At 40.4% G+C, this 23,356-nt stretch overlaps 1 protein-coding gene across 1 annotated transcript in view; it reads right to left on the bottom strand.

Annotated features, from left to right (window-relative positions):
* Positions 1–9,295, bottom strand: part of nesd (nessun dorma) — a 65,558-nt gene extending 56,263 nt beyond the window's left edge. Inside the window, exons 1-2 of the mRNA XM_067765774.1 lie at positions 8,978–9,295; positions 8,125–8,921 (exon numbers count right to left, since the gene is read on the bottom strand). Of these exons, the coding sequence (XP_067621875.1) occupies positions 8,125–8,921; positions 8,978–9,125 (945 nt within the window). The 5' untranslated portion in view covers positions 9,126–9,295. The remainder of the gene's footprint in view (positions 1–8,124; positions 8,922–8,977) is intronic.
* Positions 9,296–23,356: the final 14,061 nt, after the last annotated feature.

Genomic DNA, 23,356 nt, shown 5'->3' with positions numbered 1-23,356 from the left:
AGTAAAGATCGGCAGCAATCTCTCCAAGCCTATAATCGTTACATCAGGAGTACCACAAGGTAGTCATCTGGGCCCTTTACTTTTTTCTTTATTTATAAATGATATCTGCCAATGTTTTAAATTTTGTAGTTGCCTGATGTACGCTGATGATCTAAAACTTTATTACAGAGTTAAACACATTAGCGACTACATAGAGCTACAGCAAGACATCTTGGAATTGATAAAATGGTGTAATAGTAACGGTCTTTGCTTGAACTTCTCCAAGTGTAACATTATCACATTCACTCGGAGAAACGCATGCATAATGAACAGCTATTACTTTAACGATAGCGACTCATTCAATCGTACAACTACTGTTAAGGATTTAGGAGTATACTTAGACTCGAAGCTTAGATTCGACTTTCATAGGGAGTACATAATCAGTGCTGCCAATTCAAAACTCGGCTTTCTCAAACGTAATTCCAAAGACTTTTTTGATCCGCTAACGCTGAAAAGTCTTTACATTAGCCTTGTAAGATCCACTTTGGAATATGCCTGCATCATTTGGGACTCAGACTTTGTAACACATTCCAGCCGGTTAGAAAGAGTTCAAAGGAGATTCACTAAATTCGCGCTTCGACGAATGTTCACTTTTGAATCGATGCCATCTTATGCACTAAGATGTAGAATTTTAAATATTCAGTGCCTTAATACTCGAAGGAAAATTTGTGGTATTTTCTTTATCAAAGACATTTACGACAACAAAATCGATTCTCCGGAACTACTTTTTCTTCTCCCCTTCTATGCACCTGAAAGGTGTCTAAGGGACAAATACATTTTCTACGTCCAAACGCGTAGAACGAATTTTGGAAATAATGAACCTATTCACAGAATGATCTCCTTATGTAACTCTGTTTGCAATCATGCCGATTTTAGCTCATGTAAAGAACATTTTAAAGCTGATGTTATTGATTACTTTCTTTTCAATTAATATGTTTCAGTATTCGTATTACTATATAAACGTTTTTACATGTAGTTTTATTTAAGCCGTAGCGAATTTTTTACAAAAATTTTTTGTTATAATGTCGTTGTATTTATAAATTGTTACCATATATTTTTCTATCTCGATAATTTTTGTTTAAGTTGTTACATATCTGTGAGGACTATGTCCGGTAGATAATAATAATAATAATAATAATAATAATACCCCCACCATAGAACAGTACTCGTAGCGCTAGACCTATCAAAAGCCTTTGATACGGTCAACCATGGCTCATTACTGCAAGACCTGGAAGGGTCTACCCTTCCCCCATGTCTTAAAAGGTGGACCGCAAATTATCTGGGTGGTCGGCAGGCATCGGTGCAATTCAGAAACGAAACATTAAAACCAAGGAGAATTAAACAAGGGGTGCCACAGGGTGGTGTCCTATCCCCACTTTTGTTTAATTTCTACTTAGCTTAGATAGCTACCTTCACCACCGGAAGGAGTCACAATCGTTTCCTACGCCGATGACTGCACAATAATGGCCACAGGCCCAGGCCCAGAGATCGATGAGCTATGCAATAAAATAAACGGCTATCTCCCTGATCTCTCCAGTTTTTTCGCCTCGCGAAACCTGGCATTGTCACCGATTAAATCTTCCGCGACCTTATTTACAACATGGACGCCCCAAATGTCGACCATATTGAACATCCACGTAGATGGCACTACGCTACCGACTGTCCTACACCCCAAAATCTTGGGTGTGACGTTTGATCAGGATCTACATTTTGGTGCGCACGCAACCGCAATTGTTCCGAGAATTCAGAGCCGTAATAAAATCCTCAAATCCCTTGCTGGCAGTACCTGGGGAAAAGATAAAGAAAGACTTCCCAAGGCAGTCGGTTCTATGTACCGGAGCGACTCGGGATTTTTCCCGACCAAGGACTGTCATTTCAGTGTGACCCCATTTAATTTGTTTCGTCCCTCCCACAAATTTTCATCCTCCCAGCAGCTCCTTGCAGCAGGACTGCTACATATTCTCTTATTCCGGGAAGGTATCGAACCCAATCCGGGTCCGTCTCCTGACCCCGGTCCTGAGAAATGGTTTTGCTGCATTTGCCAGAAAAGTATCTTTTTAGGACGGTCATACTCTGTTCAGTGTGTCTCGTGCAAGGGATGGTTGCATCGGACAGGTTGTTCTGGGCTTGATCCCAAAACCCGACGTCCACGTAACTTTTATAAATCTTTTGTGGCTCCTTGCTGCTCACGCCCAAGGGCGTCCCGTAGTCTACGCCTAAGCGTATCCCCACTACCTTCCAGCAGCTTCGCTGCTCAGCAAGCCACAACAAGTACCCGCTGCTAATCGCGCCCCACGGCGCCAACAACTCAAACAGCTGATACCACTCATAACTACTACCTTCGTACTAGAGCTGGTAGCAATGCTGAGCATCAGCCCCTGCCCCCGTCTTCTTCTCCTCCCCTCTTTTCTGGCAGCAATCGTGCAGGTCAGGGAAACAGACTCTTAGTCCCTGCCTCCGTTTGCACCGTCTGCCAGCACAGAATATATAGGTTTGCGACATCCGCTCAATGCAGCTCCTGCCTTGGGTGGTGCCACTTTCCTAGATGTTCTGGTCTCCGCGACGGCAACCCCTCGACGGGTTTCATCGCGCCATGTTGCCAGGTCGCAAACCCAAATCATCCGGGTACCCCAATGCTTGCCCAAGGGCGCCCAGTACCAAGGCCACAACAGCAATTGCGTCCTGGCCTTCCACAACCTAGGCGTAGTCACCCGTCACTTGCCCCTAGAGTGGCGGCGTTACCCCTCATGCACTTCAGAATTCTGCAGTTAACTGTAATGGACTAACTGGGAAGATTACGGAGATAGTCGATTTCATGAAGCGGCACAACATCCGCATTGCTGCGATTCAAGAGACTAAACTCACAGCAAGATCTGCATTGCAGACCTGCTCTGGTTATAATGTCCACAGGAAAGACCGCGAGAGCGGAAATGGAGGCGGCCTCGCGTTTATTATACACCACTCTGTGCAATATCATATATTTGATCCTGGCATCGACCGCAGGGACAATGGCTTAGAACGTCAAGGCCTATCTGTCCGGTCAGGCGATGCAAATCTAGAAATCATCAACATCTACATCCCTCCTGTCACCTGTTGCCCCAGTGGATACCGCCCTAATATCGAGGCCTTACTCACTGGCAACAATCGCATTATCTTAGGCGATTTCAATGCCCATCACGACCTATGGCATTCAAACTTGCGGGCGGACAGTAGGGGTAAGATGTTGGCTATTCAAATAGACGAAATGACGTTCTGCACAATAAACGGAGACGCCCCCACACGTATGGTATGAAGCTGTCATAGCTCGCCAGATATCTCAATCGTGAGCGCAGAACTCGTAAACTGCGTCAACTGGCAGCCCATGGTAACATTGGCATCCGACCACCTGCCCATACTTATTTCGTTCGAGCGTACCGCCGACTTCATCGTCACCGAAAAACGCACTTTCATAAACTTCAAAAAAGGAAAGTGGGAAGAATATAAATCTGCAACAGACAGCAGCTTTGCTGCCCTCCCTATCCCGACTGATGCCCGCCAAGGGGAGCGTGCCTTCCGTAAGGTCATTGAATCCGCCTCGGCACATTTCATTCCCGCGGGGAGAATTCCCGAAATCCGGCCCCACTTCCCGGCGGAGGCCGCGAGCTTAGCGAGAGAACGCGACCTTATAAGACAGCTTGATCCAGGCGACCCCCAAATAAGGGATATAAACCAACGCATCAGATTGCTTGTGGACGAACACAAGCGGGCGAAATGGGAAGAGCACCTAAGAGGTTGTAACCTCTCTACCGGTGTAGGTAAACTTTGGTCCACCGTAAAGTCCCTATCGAATCCGACTAAGCACAAAGACAAAGTTTCCATCGCCTTTGGCGATAAGGTGCTGTCGGATGCGAAAAAACGCGCGAGCGCTTTCTGCCGACAATATATAACGCACGCACATAAACACAAACTCAGCGCGTCACCAATTACCATCACCGCTAGAGAGGTTGAGGACGCCATTGGTCGCGCTAAACCATCCAAAGCAGTGGGCCCAGACGGCATAGCCATGCCGATGCTTAAAAACCTAGGGAAAGAGGGTTCAAATATTTAGCGCATGTCTTCAACCTGTCTCTTTCCACCTTTGTCATACCCGAGAAATGGAAAATGGCCAAGGTGGTCCCGCTACTAAAGCCTGGGAAACCAGCTAACGTAGGTGAGTCATATCGTCCGATATCTCTCCTATCGCCAGTGGCAAAGACGCTTGAAGCTATTTTGCTTCCTTATTTCCAAGCACATTTGCAGCTAGCCCCTCGTCAGCATGGCTTCAGAAAACTCCATAGCACTACCTCCGCGCTAAATGTCATTAGCACCCAGATAAATTGCGGTTTGAATCAATATCCCCACCATAGAACAGTACTCGTAGCGTTAGACCTATCAAAAGCTTTTGATACGGTCAACCATGGCTCGTTACTGCAAGACCTGGTCTATCCTTCCCCCATGTCTTAAAAGGTGGACCGCAAATTATCTGGGTGGTCGGCAGGCATCGGTGCAATTCAGAAACGAAATATCAAAACAAAGGAGAATTAAACAAGGGGTGCCACAGGGTGGTGTCCTATCCCCGCTTTTGTTTAATTTCTACATATCTAAGCTACCTTCACCACCGGAAGGAGTCACAATTGTTTCCTACGCCGATGACTGCACAATAATGGCCACAGGCCCAGGCGCAGAGATCGATGAGCTATGCAATAAAATAAACGGCTATCTCGCTGATCTCTCCAGTTTTTTCGCCTCGCGAAACCTGGCATTGTCACCGACTAAATCTTCCGCGACCTTATTTACAACATGGACGCCCCAAATGTCGGCCATATTGAACATCCACGTCGATGGCACTACGCTACCGACTGTCCTACACCCCAAAATCTTGGGTGTGACGTTTGATCAGGATCTACATTTTGGTGCGCACGCAACCGCAATTGTTCCAAGAATTCAGAGCCGTAATAAAATCCTCAAATCCCTTGCTGGCAGTACCTAGGGAAAAGACAAAGAAACGCTCTTGACCACATACAAAGCAATTAGCCAGCCGATTACGTGCTACGCGTCACCCATATGGTCGCCAAGCCTAAAAACCACCCACTGGATGAAACTACAGGCCTGCCAAAATACTGCTCTCAGAATCGCCACGGGCTGTCTTCTTATGTCCCCAGAACACCATCTGCATAATGAGGCGAGAATAGTCCCCATCAGGGAGAGAAATGAGATGCTGACCAAACAGTTTCTGTTGAATACCCAGAAACCTGGGCATCCCAACAGACATCTCATTGACGAACCAGCACCGCCTAGGGGCATAAGGAGTCATCTCCGTGAGCATTTTGAGGAAATACGGCACCTGAGAACCCAGCCGTATGAAGCGGAAAAACACAAGCAGGTCCTTGGTGAACTCCATAGACAGGCGTCGGACCTTTATGTCGGGAATTGCCCGGTGAATCCAGTACTTGAAGAAAAATATCCAGAACTCGCAGAAGAGGAACGCATACTCCCCAGGGAAACGCGTGTCACTCCTGCTCAACTTCGTTCTGGATACTGTAACAGGTTAAACTCTTACCTATCCAGAATCAACCCCGACATACAAAATGTATGCCCTGCTTGCAATGTGTCCCCACATGACACCAACCATCTCTTTAATTGTAATGTGGAACCAACGCCTCTAACACCCCTTTCCTTATGGTCCACCCCTGTTGAAACGGCAAGTTTCCTTGGACTCCCGTTAGAGGATATTGATGACAATTTGTGATCGGTCGCGGCTATTAGGTGGGGCTAGCATTGCTACAACAACAACATAAAGAAACGCTCATGACCACATACAAAGCAATTAGCCAGCCGATTACGTGCTACGCGTCACCCATATGGTCGCCAAGCCTAAAAACTACCCACTGGAAGAAACTACAGGCCTGCCAAAATACTGCTCTCAGAATCGCCACGGGCTGTCTTCTTATGTCCCCAGAACACCATCTGCATAATAAGGCGAGAATACTCCCCATCAGGGAGAGAAATGAGATGCTGACCAAACAGTTTCTGTTGAATACCCAGAAACCTGGGCATCCCAACAGACATCTGATTGACGAACCAGCACCGCCTAGGGGCCTAAGGAGTCATCTCCGTAAGCATTTTGAGGAAATACGGCACCTGAGAACCCAGCCGTATGAAGCGAAAAAACACAAGCAGGTCCTTGGTGAACTCCATAGACAGGCGTCGGACCTTTATGTCGGGAATCGCCCGGTGAATCCAGTACTTGAAGAAAAATATACAGAACTCGCAGAAGAGGAACGCATACTCCCCAGGGAAACGCGTGTCACTCTTGCTCAACTTCGTTCTGGATACTGTAACAGGTTAAACTCTTACCTATCCAGAATCAACCCCGACATACAAAATGTATGCCCTGCTTGCAATGTGTCCCCACATGACACCAACCATCTCTTTAATTGTAATGTGGAACCAACGCCTCTAACACCCCTTTCCTTATGGTCCACCCCTGTTGAAACGGCAAGTTTCCTTGGACTCCCGTTAGAGGATATTGATGACAATTTGTGATCGGTCGCGGCTATTAGGTGGGGCGAGCATTGCTACAACAACAACATAAAGAAAAGCTCATGACCACATACAAAGCAATTAGCCAGCCGATTACGTGCTACGCGTCACCCATATGGTCGCCAAGCCTAAAAACTACCCACTGGAAGAAACTACAGGCCTGCCAAAATACTGCTCTCAGAATCGCCACGGGCTGTCTTCTTATGTCCCCAGAACACCATCTGCATAATAAGGCGAGAATACTCCCCATCAGGGAGAGAAATGAGATGCTGACCAAACAGTTTCTGTTGAATACCCAGAAACCTGGGCATCCAAACAGACATCTGATTGACGAACCAGCACCGCCTAGGGGCCTAAGGAGTCATCTCCGTAAGCATTTTGAGGAAATACGGCACCTGAGAACCCAGCCGTATGAAGCGAAAAAACACAAGCAGGTCCTTGGTGAACTCCATAGACAGGCGTCGGACCTTTATGTCGGGAATTGCCCGGTGAATCCAGTACTCAAAGAAAAGTATCCAAAACTCGCGGATGAGGAACGCATACTCCCCAGGGAAACGCGTGTCACTCTGGCTCAACTTCGTTCTGGATACTGTAACAGGTTAAACTCTTACCTATCCAGAATCAACTCCGACATACAAAATGTATGCCCCGCTTGCAATGTATTCCCACATGACAACAACCATCTCTTTAATTGTAATGTGGAACCAACGCCTCTAACACCCCTTTCCTTATGGTCCACCCCTGTTGAAACAGCAAGTTTCCTTGGACTCCCGTTAGAGGATATTGATGACAATCTGTGATCGGTCGCGGCTGTTAGGTGGGGCGAAGCACTGCTACAACAACAACAACAACAACGAGACACACGGACAAGAGAATGACCGTCCTAAAAAGATTCTTTTCCGGCAGATGCAGCAAAACCATTTCTCAGGACCGAGGTCAGGAGACGGACCTGGGTTCGATACCTTCCCGGAGCAAGAGAATATGGAGCAGTCCCGCTGAAAGGAGCTGCTTGGAGGATGGCAATTTGTGCAAAGAACGCAACAAATTAGATGGGGTTACACTGAAATGACAGTCCTTGGTCGGGAAAAATCCCGAGTACATAGAACCGACTGCCTTGGGAAGCGCAACGCATCAACTCACATCACGTTGTTTGCAAGAAATTACATATATTTCCTGTTTATATTTAATTTTAAAATTTGTTGTATCGAGTCTGTAAGATTTTTGATCATAGAATGAATAAACAGAACTTTTATTGTTGTTGTAGCGAAAAAGACACTATACCTGTTGAAACTGCAATTTTCGTTGCAGTACTTTCATGACAATTTGTGCGTATTTGAGCGTATTGAAGAGGGAGAAGCACTATAAACAAAGCAACAAGAATATTGAATCATAATATTCAGACAGAACTTACTATATACTTTTTATAACTACCTTAATTGATTAAAAAGTTACAGTTGAATTTGGTAATTAAAATCCTGAACCTATTCTGTTGATCAACAATGTATATTTGTCGATTTTACTTACCTGTAGTGATGGCACGTTTTGAACTAAAGCAGTTTTTGGAACACTTTGCTTACAAATCTGCAGGAACTCTGTTTGTTGGTCAAGTGTAAAAGGCATCATTACAAAAAATATTTGCTCGATTTTCTTTTTATTTACTTTATCCGCGTTTTCTATATTTTTGAAATATTTATCCTCTGGAAATTTAATTTCTTGGTATATTCTTCGCATTTCAGGATTTTCTAATAAATCTATTTCATTACGAATCATTGCCAAACGCAAATGCAGTCTCATTAAATCGGTTACTTCAGTTTTTTCCATAGTCTTTTCAAGATCGCCTTCATCTTCATCTGTCAGTCCAAGTTCTAGATACTCCCGCCTTCGCTGCAAATATTTAGATTCGGCAAGTAATTTTCGAATGTGAGCAAGTAATGTTTTCTTCATTGTACGCTTGCGCAAGTCGTAACAAAACCTTATACGTGATTCTAAATGCTTTTCTACCCAATTCATATCATCATCATTATCATTGTCCCATGACATCCAAACATGAGTATAAAAGAAACGCAAACTATCAATACAATCTGCAGTTCGTTCTATGTTCAATTCGGAATTTTCTTGTTGCTTTGTTGGCCACATATCTTCTAAATAGACTTCGTGTCTTTCGGGCAAATGAACATTTTCATCTTGCACCTCTTGTACGATAAATATAGCTTTCAACTCCTTAAAAAGAACCTGTTCAACGTAACCAAATACAACAGTTGGATAACGAACATGCAGCTCTTCACATATTACACGCGGAATCCTCCATAGCGCCTGCCAGCCTACAATACATACGAATACAAAATTGTCTGAATAAAATGAAATCTAGTATATGCACCTGCTGGCTCAATCTGTAGTTCAATGTAGTATGACCATTCAGATCGTACTTGAGAAGCCGGAATTATTTCATCCTTCCACGATAAAACATTCATGGATTCCTCCAACCGGTCCAATAAGCACTTGTCAAATTCAAAAACATCCATCATATGCCTTATTAAATATTTAACATAAAAATTGTACACAGAAAATTAAATTTAAATTGACAGCCAGTTTTGCCAACCCACAAAAATTAGACGAGTTATCGATATAAATATTGTGCCGAATCTTAAGAAATTTCGATAAATCTTCGGATTCTGTTATTCATATATGACACTACTATATTTTTGCTTGAATTCCAAGGTAAAAAAACTGACGAAACTTTATCGGAACTTGTTACGGTCCGCTGCTACGGTCTGCGGCTACGACCCACTTGGGAGCGTGTTCACGCGAACACACCTAGCGATGTGGCGAATGTTGCGATAAAAAGATATCAAAAAGGAAGGGAACACACAGACCTGCCATCACGAGCACAAGAAAATGGATGGTTTTTTTTTTGCCAGCAGATAGGCACGAGGAAAAGAAAAAAGAAGAAAAAATTGGGTCTTGGTTCTTTTTTTTAGCACGAGGTTCCGGCCATGAAAGTTCAGCTAGATTGGAGCGGAAAGAAAAAAGAAAAATCTCCCAAAATTGGACAACAATAAGCGATTGTTTTCCCGCTATTTGTATTGCACATAATACACTACGATTATTATAAAAAAAATTTTGTAGAACAGCGACAAGAAAGTCGCTTATCAATTAAGTTCATACGCTGATGGCCGAAAATGAAATTTTAACGAAAAGCACAAACAAAAAAAATGCTGCTAATTTATGTGTGACCGAATCTAACAACACTCAATTGTGTGGAGAAAATTTAAAAAGGTTACAGCACTTTTCTTTGACTGGGGTAATACATCGATTCCCACACGCTCGGGTGAATTGTTGAAAGCAGTGGAAAAGATCAGTCTCCGGTAACAACATCCAATTATCGCCACCAAGCATAAAACACCCATATATGAAGCAAATAACATAAGGACAATTGAGAAACGGCAGCAGCACGCGGCAGCGTAACCCAACGAACGTCAAAATTAGCACCAAGTCATCAAGTTCGTAAAGGTCAACACGAAGTCTATTGCCACCAGGTTCACTCGATCACCTCGGACCAGAACGCAACAACCACCAACAGTACCAACACCAACTACAACAACAACGTTTGAAACTGGGTGAGTCCGTTCCAACTCGGTGAAATTATATTATGTATCTATATGAAGTGATAAAATTCGTCACTTACAGATTATCGTTTCAAATTTTTGTAATTCATTCCAAGCACGCTTAATGAACCTAAAGACCCCTTTCTGTAACTCGATTCGAACATACGGTATATGAATTCGGACACTTTGGTGCTCTTAACTCTGTTGACCCGTCGGATAAGTGCAATGTAAAACCCGTTCTGTAATCTTGCGAATAAGAACCATTGTTCTGTAAAGCTTGTGAAAGGTCAATACAGTCAAGAAATAGAAAACCAAAATTATAAAAGTTTGAGTTCTGCAAATAATTTTATTCCAGTCAAGTTACAGAATAGTGTCACTAGTACATATAGTACCTTACATTTTTGAATGTGTCACTCGGAACCATATTTTTTTTATATCCATACATGCGAAAGCCATGCGGATGGGTAATGCATTACACATTAGCGACATATGCCTTTCCGCGAGAAATTAGAATCTAGTCGCAACAAGAAATAGAGGATCTACGTCTTGGTGATCAGGAACAAATAAACTCTTTCTATAATTTTTTTGAAATATTTTTTTTTACTGCTCCACTATGCTGTTGCGACTGAAACGTCACCTGAAAGTTCATAAATAATTTTTCTCTATATGATCACACGGCACAAGTTAGTATGTGTCAACGAAGACTAAAGCTATAAAGGCTTATTAAATTGTTACGAGAGTTTTGCCGACCATATCCATTGGTGTGGCAATCAAATTTCCATAGACTCGAGATAAGACAAATGAAATGAATTTAATACAATTGAACTTGCTGATATGAGAAAAGTATAATTAACGTAATTGGATACAATCGAATGCAATTATCATAAATTAGAACTTAGAAAAAAAATATATAAAAATTTTTACTAAATACAATCCAAAAGTAAATTTGAAGTTTGGACAACTATAATTTAAAATAGATGTGAAATAAGAAAATCTAATTAAATCCTAACAAAAGGAACATTCTAAGTTAGAAATAAGAAAATGTAAATGTTAAGAAGTCTGCAAACTCTGTAAGGCGGTCTACGATTTACTATAGGAATTTTGAGCCAAATAACTACATTTTTCTTAAGGTATTTTTTTTTACTCCAGTGTGCTTCGCTTGGTTTCCACGTTATTTGCTATGTACAAGCATACCTATGAAATTAAAATCTATTCAGCAGTATGGAAATAGATTCGAAAGAGCATTTAGATGAATTCCACATTATTTTCAGCAAATGACCTGTAAACCAGAGCAACAACCGCAACAATGTTATCAAACTTAGTTATAATAAGAAGGAATACAACTTCCTGTATAATTTTTTTTACAACAAAAAAAATGTTATATGTACATACAGCTGCGAACAAAAGAATAGCAGTCGAAGATATTAAACACCTTTTATTAGTAAAAGAAGGATCATTTATTTGATAAGCTGCAATAAACTTGCAACCAAACTTATTTTAGAACCATCTAAAAACGTTTAAAGCCCCTAAAAGGAATTATTACTTTCGCTTTACAAAGTAATATTCACTATTCATGTTTCTTAATACCGGGATCGAAATGAATTATGTCAATTAGATACTTATGTACAATTTCTTTGTTCGAAATTATTTCTTTTACTTCTTAAACAAGCATTTTATTCACCGTTTCCTCTGTAACTTAATGCGTACAACTTATTTTGAAGAAAGCAAATTTAGATAAAACTCAGGATTGATTAGTATATACATCTACATATTAATTTTTTTTAAATGATGGATTATAAATAAAAATTGTAATTAAAATTGGGAATGTTGGCATCTTCATTCTTTTAGAAGGCACGTAGGGTATACAGGTAAGGGGCCACCGAAATTTTAGGTGCGTCGGTGGCCATGGTTATTTGAGGGTGGGATATAAGCACCGGGCGTCGCAACACCACCCGCGGTGCCCCCTATGTATATTCGGCCCTTTTCTTTTTTATTTTTAATTTTTTTCAGCTTTTTTGTTATTATTTAATTTTTCAGCGTTTCTTTTGAGTTTGATTTAAACTGTTAGTAACCGGTCATCTCCGGTTCGGTAATTTTTTTTTTTTTTTTGCGGTTATTTTTTTTGAATTTAAAATTTTTGAATTTTTTTGAATTTAGATTTTGAATGTCAACGGTCTGTCCGTGACATCCGGTTCGGCCGGATGTTGTTTTATTTTGAATTTTTAAGCGTTTTGAGTTGTCTCTGCGCTTCTGTTAGGTTTTTTTTGAATTTGACAGCTGCTCGTCTTGATAGGCATGATAGGAACTTTTTCTGTTTATGGCGCAGGAACAGTAAGGTTGGCAAGGACCCGCCCCAGTCGACAATGACTAGCCACTGTGCACCACTACATCATGCCGACCGCCTTCCTTACTGCTCCGTTGTAAATGCGTTTCCATAACAAACTTCAAAACACAAAAACAATTTTTATCATGAAAAGGCGAGACCACTATTCCCCCGAAAGTTAGTGAGGGTAATAGTCTAGTTGAGGGGGCGACTGCTAATACGCTACCAAAAATATCGAGAGAGGTGTCAAACGACGCGTCTTGACATCAGTATTAATAATCCGAAGGCGGAGAACAAAAATTTTAACTCATTCAAAAGATATTAACGAAAAAACGGAAAAATACCCGTGGGTACCTCCGAAACCGGGGGTGGGATCCATAGTATTTTTGCGCAGAACACCTTTCTGAGTTGGCGGCCTTCGGCCGCGCTTATAAAAAATAACCCTGGGCTAGGCCATGCCAAGTCCGGGTGTGTGGTGATGCACAATTTTTTTGGTGGGTACAAACACAACAACAACCACATGAAAATAGCCAACTTCAACTGCAAATATCTCCGGACAGAGATAATATTTTTCTTTTCCGCCTTCGGATTATTGTTCTGAAGATTAATACGCGTATTATGACACCTCTCTCGATATTTTTGGTAGCGTATTAGTAGTCGACCCCTCAACTAGACTATTACCTTAATGAGTTTGACATGTTTTTGTTTATGTTTTACATTTTTTTTTTACATTAACATTTTTAAAAATAAAAATTAATTATTATTATTATGCAACAACGAAAAAAGCAAAAATAGTTCTGATGTGTTTTCCGCAAATAACTTTTAAACGAGATAAAAAATATAGTTTCTGCTTTCGGATTCTGAATCTTGACGCAAATACGCGTCTTTTGAAACCGCTATCGGCATGTGTAACCCGAATTTTAAGTGCAGGACTTAAGTTGAAATTTTACTAAATTTGGAAATTAAAAAGCTTATATTTCATAAACTAAGAGTTACCTAGAGTTGCGGATGATAATTTTGTGATTTTTAGGACCACCGCCACCCCTCGAAAAAAAAAGTTGGATAATCGTGGCACCTTATTCAAAATATTCCCCCAAAATTTTCATTTGTCAGAAAAAATAAAGAAAAAAGGGCCGAATGTAAAAAAAACCCTATCGTAATACAAAGTGGCTCGTTTGTTTTTAATGAACTAGGTTGTAGTTTTCTTGTATTTCTTTAGTTTTTTGAAATATAGTTTACACACTTACACCAGTACTGAAGCCGTATTAGGAGGAAGTGCGGAAAAAAATTTAACACCCCTATTATGAACTCGTACGATACACGATAAACGCTTGCAATCTGTTCTACCGTATTATGAAATAAATTCTAGCGTGTGAAACTCGATCGTTAGCGTTTATCGTTTATCGTGGTATTGCCATACGCTAACTATCGCATACGCTGTTCAATTTTCTACGCTAGCTATCGCTGATAAATTTTTCCACGATACGTTGGGAACTATTTAAATAAAAGTAAATATACAATTATTACATAATCCAACTACAGCCTCATTCCCAACACTCTGTTGCAACACCCTGGGCAAGAAGCCTTAAAGTGGCACAAACCTTCAAAATATTTGGGATGGATGGCCTATTTTTACGGGCGCGCAAACTGCCTTCTATTTCTGTTAAGACATACTCTGACATCAATTTTGTTTATTAAACTTTTTTTACTTTTAGTATGTCAAGTACTTACAGTGTAGAGTTCATTTCAAGAAGATTGGAATGATCTCTCAATTTTCTTCTTTCGGTGGAATCTATGCAAGTTCCGTCAATTTGTTCATTTGAGTTTATATAAAAGGTAACAGAGGTTGCATAAAACATTTTATTATAATAGCTTTTAAAAACTTTTGCCACTTTTACGTACAAGACAAATGAATTGTTAGTATTTACGTTTTGTTTTGCTATCTGTTTCGTATAGATTCACAAAAATTTGTAAACAAAACTCTGCTGTCATTCACAATAGTACATCTATCGGGCGTGTGGAAATCGCAATATGAAAGCTGATTTTTTACGATACGCTAGGAAGCGTTTATCGTCTATCGTATGAAAATTCATAATAGGGGTGTAAGATAAAATACACGAAAATAAATTAGTGTCATTTAGGTATTACCGTTTGAATCACTGAGCTGTCGAATAAATACACTCAAATCCCTACAAGACAGGTACCCGTTACCTAATCGATTACTTAATCGTCACCAATAACTTGTTCACCAATTATCGTCTTACATGCCAACCTAATAAAACCGCACTGCGTTTTTTTAGCGCACGCAAACAACCGGCGTTTTTTGCCCTAACCCAAATAAGCATGCGTTGCGACAATGTCAAGCATGTGTGCAAACTTCAAATCTAAATGTCACGCAGAACAAAAATTGGAAATCGAGTTAGGTTTTCACGCAGCAAATTCAATTTGGGTTGCTCTCATACAAGTTGTATGTGCATGAGACATTTTTGACAGAAAATGACTTGCGTGCGTTTATATTAGGTTGGCATGTTAATGACTTTTACATTGCTGTCGTTGCGCTCTCTCAAAATAGGGTACGTGTGACTCGCTTTCTCGCTCTTACCTCTTGTGTTTTCGACATTCCTTCTCGCTCGATGTTATTTACATTTTTAAGTTACTTCATCAGTTATTTTTTCGTTATCGCTAACCAAAACATATGCAATAACAACAACACGGGTAACTGGCCTATCGGTTACCCGTATCGGTTACCTTCTGTCAAATCGCTTTTTCCATGAATGATACGCGTCCTTTATGTTCAGATAATATTTAATTATAAATAATTTATATATACAATGTTTTTTTTATAATTTAAATTATTCCCTTATTACTCAAATGAACTTTACATATGTGTATATTGATATGTACAAGCTAATTAAGTACAATAACGTTTATAAATAGCTGTGCCCTTTCTGAAGCTTGCGAAGCTCAGTGATGATGCCCAATTTTTCCTGCGCTGGTGGTGTTGTTCAACCCCAGTTTGCAGAGCCATATGAGTTTTGTAGGGATAATACCGGAAGCCCCAATTCGTGCTTTAAAAGTCGATTTACAGGTGATATTGATCCTTTGGTCTAGACCCTTTCCCATAGTATGCTTGTTAGCGCCTTATCTGTGGTACTAAAAAGGCGGGGGGATAGTTGTCGCAGTTTCCTTATAATTTGAGCAAATTTATGTTCTTCCTTCAGCTACAGCTGGAATATTTGGAATATTGCTATGCACACGTCGTCAAAATCAAATTACCTAGAATGAGAAAGAAACTAATATCAGTAAGGATAGATTAAAGTTTTTAATATATTTAACCCGAAAAGTGTTTTATAAATAGGGCTCCACAATTAGCTCTTTTCTGAGAGGCCAAAGGCACAAGGGACTCAAGGAGATTTCAGATAACTAGAATCAGGGGTACCCGAAGATACTTCGCTGTTGCATTCATAGAGAACACAACATTATAACAAGGGATAATTGATTGATGTTACGAAGGAAATTAGACGTGCTACAAAAACAAACAAATGCAGATGACTGTTTAATTCAACAACAACAACAATTTTTACCATATATTTTTCTATTTCGATAATTTTTGTTTAAGTTGTTACATATCTGTGAGGACTATGTCCGGTAGATAATAAATAAATAAATAAATAAACAACTGTTTAATTCATTATCCGAAGTTCTTGTATGGACGTGCAGTATGAAAAGTGCAAAGTACTGCTAAAACTGATTTCCCCGAGTAACCCGGGAACGAATTGATGTGACTACGCCTATCCTTCTTTAGCAGCAGGGTCTAGAACCAGTTCCCTGTTGGACAGGAAAATAAACGTTTGGTTATCTCCAAGTTGATCATATGCTATTACAGAATATACTCGTTTGCTGCATCCGAGCAGTACATCCAACTTTCCCAGATTTTCTGGGCTCAGCAAGGGTATCCTCCTGAATGGTGCATTTGTTGCACGCTGCTGCCTGGCCGCTCACCCAACAACACAAGACACGACGGAACTTTCCTTGGGACACCCAAGGTCACTAACGCTTCTCATGGCTCCAGCGGGTTAGGGGGCTTAGAGTATACCCGCGGTAGGCATGCCTGCGTAAGGGGCGATTAAAATACCAAATTTGTTCCAGGGGGTCGTGTAGCGCAACCCGTTCAATGGGTTGCCAGCGCAATATATAGCTTCTCCAACCCAATTGTGAACCTCACCTACCCGTGGCGAATCCTGTTTCTTTAACAGCCGAGGCTCTGGCGACCCCATGTTCCTTATGGATCTACATTTGAAGGCGCTTAGTTAGCTGACATCGCTTACTTAAACGGTTGATTCTAAAGTAAAAACCAAAATAAAATATAGGTTAGGTTGAACTGGCGGGTTCATGACGACCTCACATAGACTGAATGAGTCCGTAGTGTTACCAGAAGTTTGTTTTAACGACCAAGCTAAAAAACCTATCAACAACCAGGACATGTTATAAAATAACTCCGTCCTCTTGACAAATACCAGAAGCTTCCTAGAACTTAAGCCACTTGCGGCTTCTAGATCTGACAGCTGTCAGCTGGAGTCTTAGCCTGGCAAGCGCAGGGCACGAGCACAGAACGTAATCGATCGTTTCCTCCTCCAACCCGCACTTCCTACATCTGCTATCACCGACCAAGCCTAATTTAAAGGCATGTGACGCCAGAAGGCAGTGTCCAGTAAGAATACCCGTCATGAGTCTACAGTCTACAGTTTAATGATAATGAAAATATAAGAATCAGTGTTTATGAATAACATATTTTAATTAATCTCTTACAACAACGTGATCGGTGGCTACATCGCCATGTAGATAGTGTGGTGTTCCACCTTGTATAAACGTATGTACTGTATGTGCTCAACCGTGCAAATGGACATAAGCAGTAACATTATTCACATAAACATAGCTTGGTATTTGTGCAGGCATCAATATAGCATACATTAGTCCAGTTCGGTGAGCACCAGCCACTGGTACAAACATTTTTGAACGCATAGCTTTCATATAGATTGGATGACCAGCAGTGCTCCGGTTGTGCCAAAATGTAATGGGCTGCTCCGTCTCTTGGTACGGCTGTATAGGTATGGGCGGGTGCAATGTATTACTAGTCTGCTCAAGATCGTATGGTACATAGATGGCTCGAAGATGCCAGAGGGGATTGGAGCCAGAGTTTTCGGACCCAGAGCCAAAATATCACTAACTCTAAAAGCACATCCTAGCATTTTCAAGCGGAAGTATTCGCCATAAGTTAGTGCGCTAAGCTGAACCTTCAGCGCTGATACCCCAATGAAACAATTGCCATACTCAGTCAGGCAGTCATGCCCCACTAAAGGCATTTGCGGCGTTCGAAATAAAGTCAGCACTGGTCCTTCAGTGCGTAGAAAAGCTAAATCAATTAGGAGCACACAACATAGTACTGTTTCCCTGGGTCCTAGGCCACAGGGGAGTAGAGGGTAATGAGCAGGCGGAATCAGTATTTAATTAATTGCGTCCCTCCCAAAATTGTCATCCTCCCAGCAGATCCTTGCAGCGGGTCTGCGCAATACTCTCCTCTTCCGGGAAGGTATCGACCCCAATCCGGGTCCTTCTCCTGACCCCGGTCCTGAGAAATGAGTTTGCTGCGTTTGCCGGAAAATAATCTTTTTGGGACGGTCATATATATAAAGGCCTAAAATATTTCAATGAACTTCCTAATCACATAAAAAGTAGTAATAATTTCAATACTTTTAAAAAAAGTTTATTGGAGCATTGTAAAACCCTTCAAATAAGATAAAGTTTTTCTCCTCTTATTTTTTACATGATATATCCGATACTGGAGCGCGAAAAGGGAATGGTAATATTGGAAGCAGCAAAATACAATGCATCAGGCCCTAAGGAAAAGAAAATCGGTCGCCACCTGTAACTCCAGACAGTTCCAACAACTAATTTCGCTGGAATTCGGTATTTCTAGCTGATATTTGCTGTTGCTGATCGGAATCACTCGCATTCCGACAGCATTAATATAACAATAAAATTATATAATGTGTAACAAAAATAACGAAAATAAGGCCAAACAAAAGTTGGAGCAGGGGGGATTGGAAACACGTCCTTTTCAACCTCCCATTATATGTTGAGCTGTGCTAATCGGAATCTTCATGCATCCCGACAGCGTCTTTACTAAACAAAGTTGAGGGGTGATTGGATATACGTTATTTTTAATTTCCAACATCCAAAGACATGTTTAGCTGTGTTGATCGCAGACTAATACATTCCGACAGCTTAAAATACACATATAATTGAAAAATATAAGTTCCAACTTTTGTTGCCTTAAGCTGGGAGCAATGGAGGATTGGAAACGCGTCCTTTCCAACCTTCCTTAAATGAGTGGCTCCCAGACTCGTCCATTTGTCACGCTAGTAAATATGCTGATCGGAATCACATGGCATTCCAACAGCATATTCAATAGAAATAAGTGATTATAATAATGAATTGTCCTTAGTAGTTTAAGTTTTAGGCCTAAACAGCCGTAATAATAAATAAATTAAATTAAAAAAATAAATACTTTTGTCAGTGTTTCACGTGCAAGGGATGGTTGCATCAGACAGGTTGCTCTGGGCTAGATTCCAAAATCCAGCGTCCTCGTAATTTTTATAAATCTTTTGTGGCTCTTGTTGTTCACGGCGTCATTACATGAGCCATGTTTTTTAACACGCGCGTATACGTTTCGTTTTCGCGTGTTAAAAAACGCCTATCTTCGCTTAGATAATGCTTAGGAGACCCATCTAGCGGCTGTGGTAAAACAACTAGCTACAGCAACAGGGTGTACCGAAAAGCGGAGACGCAACGCTCTGATGGCCATAGGGTATAACATATAGCTGAATCAGTTGCGATGAATTGTGGACACACATATAATACATAGAATTAGTGTACAGGGTGAAACAAAGACACATATTTCAGTTACATCTGAGTATAATGCGTATTGAAATTTAGTAGGACAAAATTTATGCGCAGCAATTTCAGAGGTGTATTTATAGTTTGTCTCTTAGCAGTCAATATAAAGTTTAAGCGTAAACGGATATACGCGTGTTAAAAAACACGGCTATTATGAGGAAATACGGTAGCTGAGAACACAGCCGTATGAAGCTAAAAAACACAAGCATGTCTTCAGTGAACTCCACAAACAGGCGTCGGATCTCTATGCCGATGATTCCTGTACTCACAGAACAAAACTAGCAGAGGAGGAACGCACTCTCCCTAGGGAAACGAGAGTAGTCACTCTAGCTCAACTTCGAGCTGGATAACGTAACATGTTAAACTCTTACCTATCCAGAATCAAGCCTGACATACAAAACATTGTCCTGCTTGTAATGTGTCCCCACATGACACCAACCATCTCTTTAACTGTATAACCAACGCCTCTGACACTCCTCTCATTATGGTCCACCCCTGTTGAAACAGAAATTTTCCTTGGACTCCCGTTAGAAGACATTGATGACAATTTGTGATCGGTCGCACCTATTGGATGGGACGAAGCACTGCTATAACAACAGCAGGCGGACAACCTGGAAAGAGAGGCAGCAACTGCATGACCCATCGATCCCGAGCCGTTCCTGGCAGTTGGCTCACTCAATAAATGCCCCTAATAGTAGAAGGGAGGGAAAAGAGAGAACACTGGCGCAATATGCCAGGCCTGAGTCAATCTAAGTTACTGTTAGGGGGTTACAGCACAACTCGATATAGGGAATTAATAGGCTTCTCAAAAAGATAACCTAAGAATCCTAACGGCTATTCTTACAAGACACTGTAGACTGAACAGTCACATGCAAAAGCTGGGTATAATATCGAACAACACATACCGATTTTGTGATGGATTAGCAGACGGCGGACCATATCCTTCTAGATTGCGGCGCAATTTCAAGACGTGGGGCTAAGTTTATGGGCTCACCATGGTCAGAGCATTCCAACATTTAATCCCTCAAGCCAAGAACACTGCTGGGGTTCATCAAGGAAGTCGGCTAGGATGAGGTGCTGTGAAAGAGTTGTGCAAGTCACTGTGCAATCCTCAATAAATTATCTATCTATCCACGTTCCGGTAACAAGCACCATTGTGGTACTAGCCCCACCATCTCGGGAACTATTGACATGACTACAATAAACCTTCTAGGGATTGAATATTAATAATGACCGCAATGCGAAAGTCTGCTAAAATGTACAATTTTCCATGGAATGCTCGATATATACGTAACTTTCCACGTTTTGAAACAGTGATGAAAAGAGCAAAATTTACTAAAATTTTAACTGGCTGTGGGTAGTAAGGTGTTGATATCCTCTGTTAACGCAATATAATGACAACTGCGACGCAGGGAAAATGACAAAAATCTTGTAAATCTACTGATAATAATTAATTAATTCCTCCCCTTCTATGCAGTTCTATGCATACATACATATGTATTTTTCTCTCCAAACGCTAATTAAAATTTTTTTTTGATAATTTGGGAAAAATTTAAACAACGTGACATCAGGACGGACAAGGCGACAGCTGTTTCGATTATACCTTGTAAATCTCTTCAAAGCCTTTTCTCCCGGGAGTGGGAGTCGAACCCGCACTCCTACGATAGTTGAGATGGTTATAAACGCATTTAGCTACGTCATGCCTTAGTTGTTGTAAAGTTTTTCCCAATTACCTTCTTTTTGCATATTTTAATCTTTTACACATTGCATACTTCGTATGCAATTATGTGTTAAAGCTATGCTTGGTACGGCGGTTTTCAAAGAAACTTTGGGTTTGTTGCTGTTTTTGTTCTATTTATAGAACTACAACGAATTAACCAATTTTGTCTGTTTGTATGATTTAATAATCGGGGATTGCCCGTATTGCTTTTTTTTTTTTAATGTATGACAACATTTGTTTGAAGCAATTTTTTAATTTTATAATTTTTTTGATAATTTGGGAAAAATTTAAACAACGTGACATCAGGACGGACAAGGCGACAGCTGTTTCGATTATACCTTGTAAATCTCTTCAAAGCCTTTTCTCCCGGGTGTGGGAGTCGAACCCGCACTCCTACGATAGTTGAGATGGTTATAAACGCATTCAGCTACGTCATGCCTTAGTTGTTGTAAAGTTTTTCACAATTACCTTCTTTTTGCATATTTTAATCTTTTACACATTGCATACTTCGTATGCAATTATATGTTAAAGCTATGCTTGGTACGGCGGTTTTCAAAGAAACTTTGGGTTTGTTGCTGTTTTTGTTCTATTTATAGAACTACAACGAATTAACCAATTTTGTCTGTTTGTATGATTTAGTAATCGGGGATTGTCCGTATTGCTTTTTTTTTTTTAAATGTATGAAAACATTTGTTTGAAGCAATTTTTTAATTTTATAATTTTTTTGATAATTTGGGAAAAATTTAAACAACGTGACATCAGGACGGACAAGGCGACAGCTGTTTCGATTATACCTTGTAAATCTCTTCAAAGCCTTTTCTCCCGGGAGTGGGAGTCGAACCCGCACTCCTACGATAGTTGAGATGGTTATAAACGCATTCAGCTACGTCATGCCTTAAGCCCCCGTTACTGATACTTAGCGTAGACTTGACTTGACTTGGCGTAAACTTGGCAACTTAGCCACGATAATACTCCACTTGGCGCATAAAATCTGGCAGCATAATCACCGTTGAAATTTATTTTTAAATAAATGTCAATTTGTATGACAAAATGTCAAAATGAAATGGAAACAAACAAATGGCATCTCAAAATGTAAACGTCACTTATAACTTACATAGAAAATCAAAATTCAACAGACTTCTAAGTCAAGTTAAGTTTTGAGTAATCAGTAACATGCAATGTTCATTTAACAGAACTGTAAGTGACAGTTCGCAAGCCAAGTCAAGTCTATGCTAAGTATCAGTAATGGAGCCTTTAGTTGTTGTAAAGTTTTTCCCAATTACCTTGTTTTTGTATATTTTAATCTTTTACACATTGCATACTTCGTATGCAATTATGTGTTAAAGCTATGCTTGGTACGGCGGTTTTCAAAGAAACTTTGGGTTTGTTGCTGTTTTTGTTCTATTTATAGAACTACAACGAATTAACCAATTTTGTCTGTTTGTATGATTTAATAATCGGGGAATGCCCGTATTGTTTTTTTTTTAAATGTATGAAAACATTTGTTTGAAGCAATTTTTTAATTTTATAATTTTTTTGATAATTTGGGAAAAATTTAAACAACGTGACATCAGGACGGACAAGGCGACAGCTGTTTCGATTATACCTTGTAAATCTCTTCAAAGCCTTTTCTCCCGGGAGTGGGAGTCGAACCCGCACTCCTACGATAGTTGAGATGGTTATAAACGCATTCAGCTACGTCATGCCTTACTTGTTGTAAAGTTTTTCCCAATTACCTTTTTTTGCATATTTTAATCTTTTACACATTGCATACTTCGTATGCAATTATGTGTTAAAGCTATGCTTGGTACGGCGGTTTTCAAAGAAACTTTGGGTTTGTTGCTGTTTTTGTTCTATTTATAGAACTACAACGAATTAAACAATTTTGTCTGTTTGTATGATTTAATAATCGGGCTTGCCCGTTTTGCTTTTTTTTTTTTAATGTATGAAAACATTTGTTTGAAGCGATTTTTTAATTTTATAATTTTTTTGATAATTTGGGAAAAATTTAAACAACGTGACATCAGGACGGACAAGGCGACAGCTGTTTCGATTATACCTTGTAAATCTCTTCAAAGCCTTTTCTCCCGGGAGTGGGAGTCGAACCCGCACTCCTACGATAGTTGAGATGGTTATAAACGCATTCAGCTA

This window comes from Eurosta solidaginis, chromosome 2 (assembly GCF_040869045.1).
Source record: "Eurosta solidaginis isolate ZX-2024a chromosome 2, ASM4086904v1, whole genome shotgun sequence".
NCBI classification, from domain to species: domain Eukaryota; kingdom Metazoa; phylum Arthropoda; class Insecta; order Diptera; family Tephritidae; genus Eurosta; species Eurosta solidaginis.
Note: the sequence above shows the minus strand (reverse complement) of the source record. Positions and strands in the feature narration are given on the sequence as shown.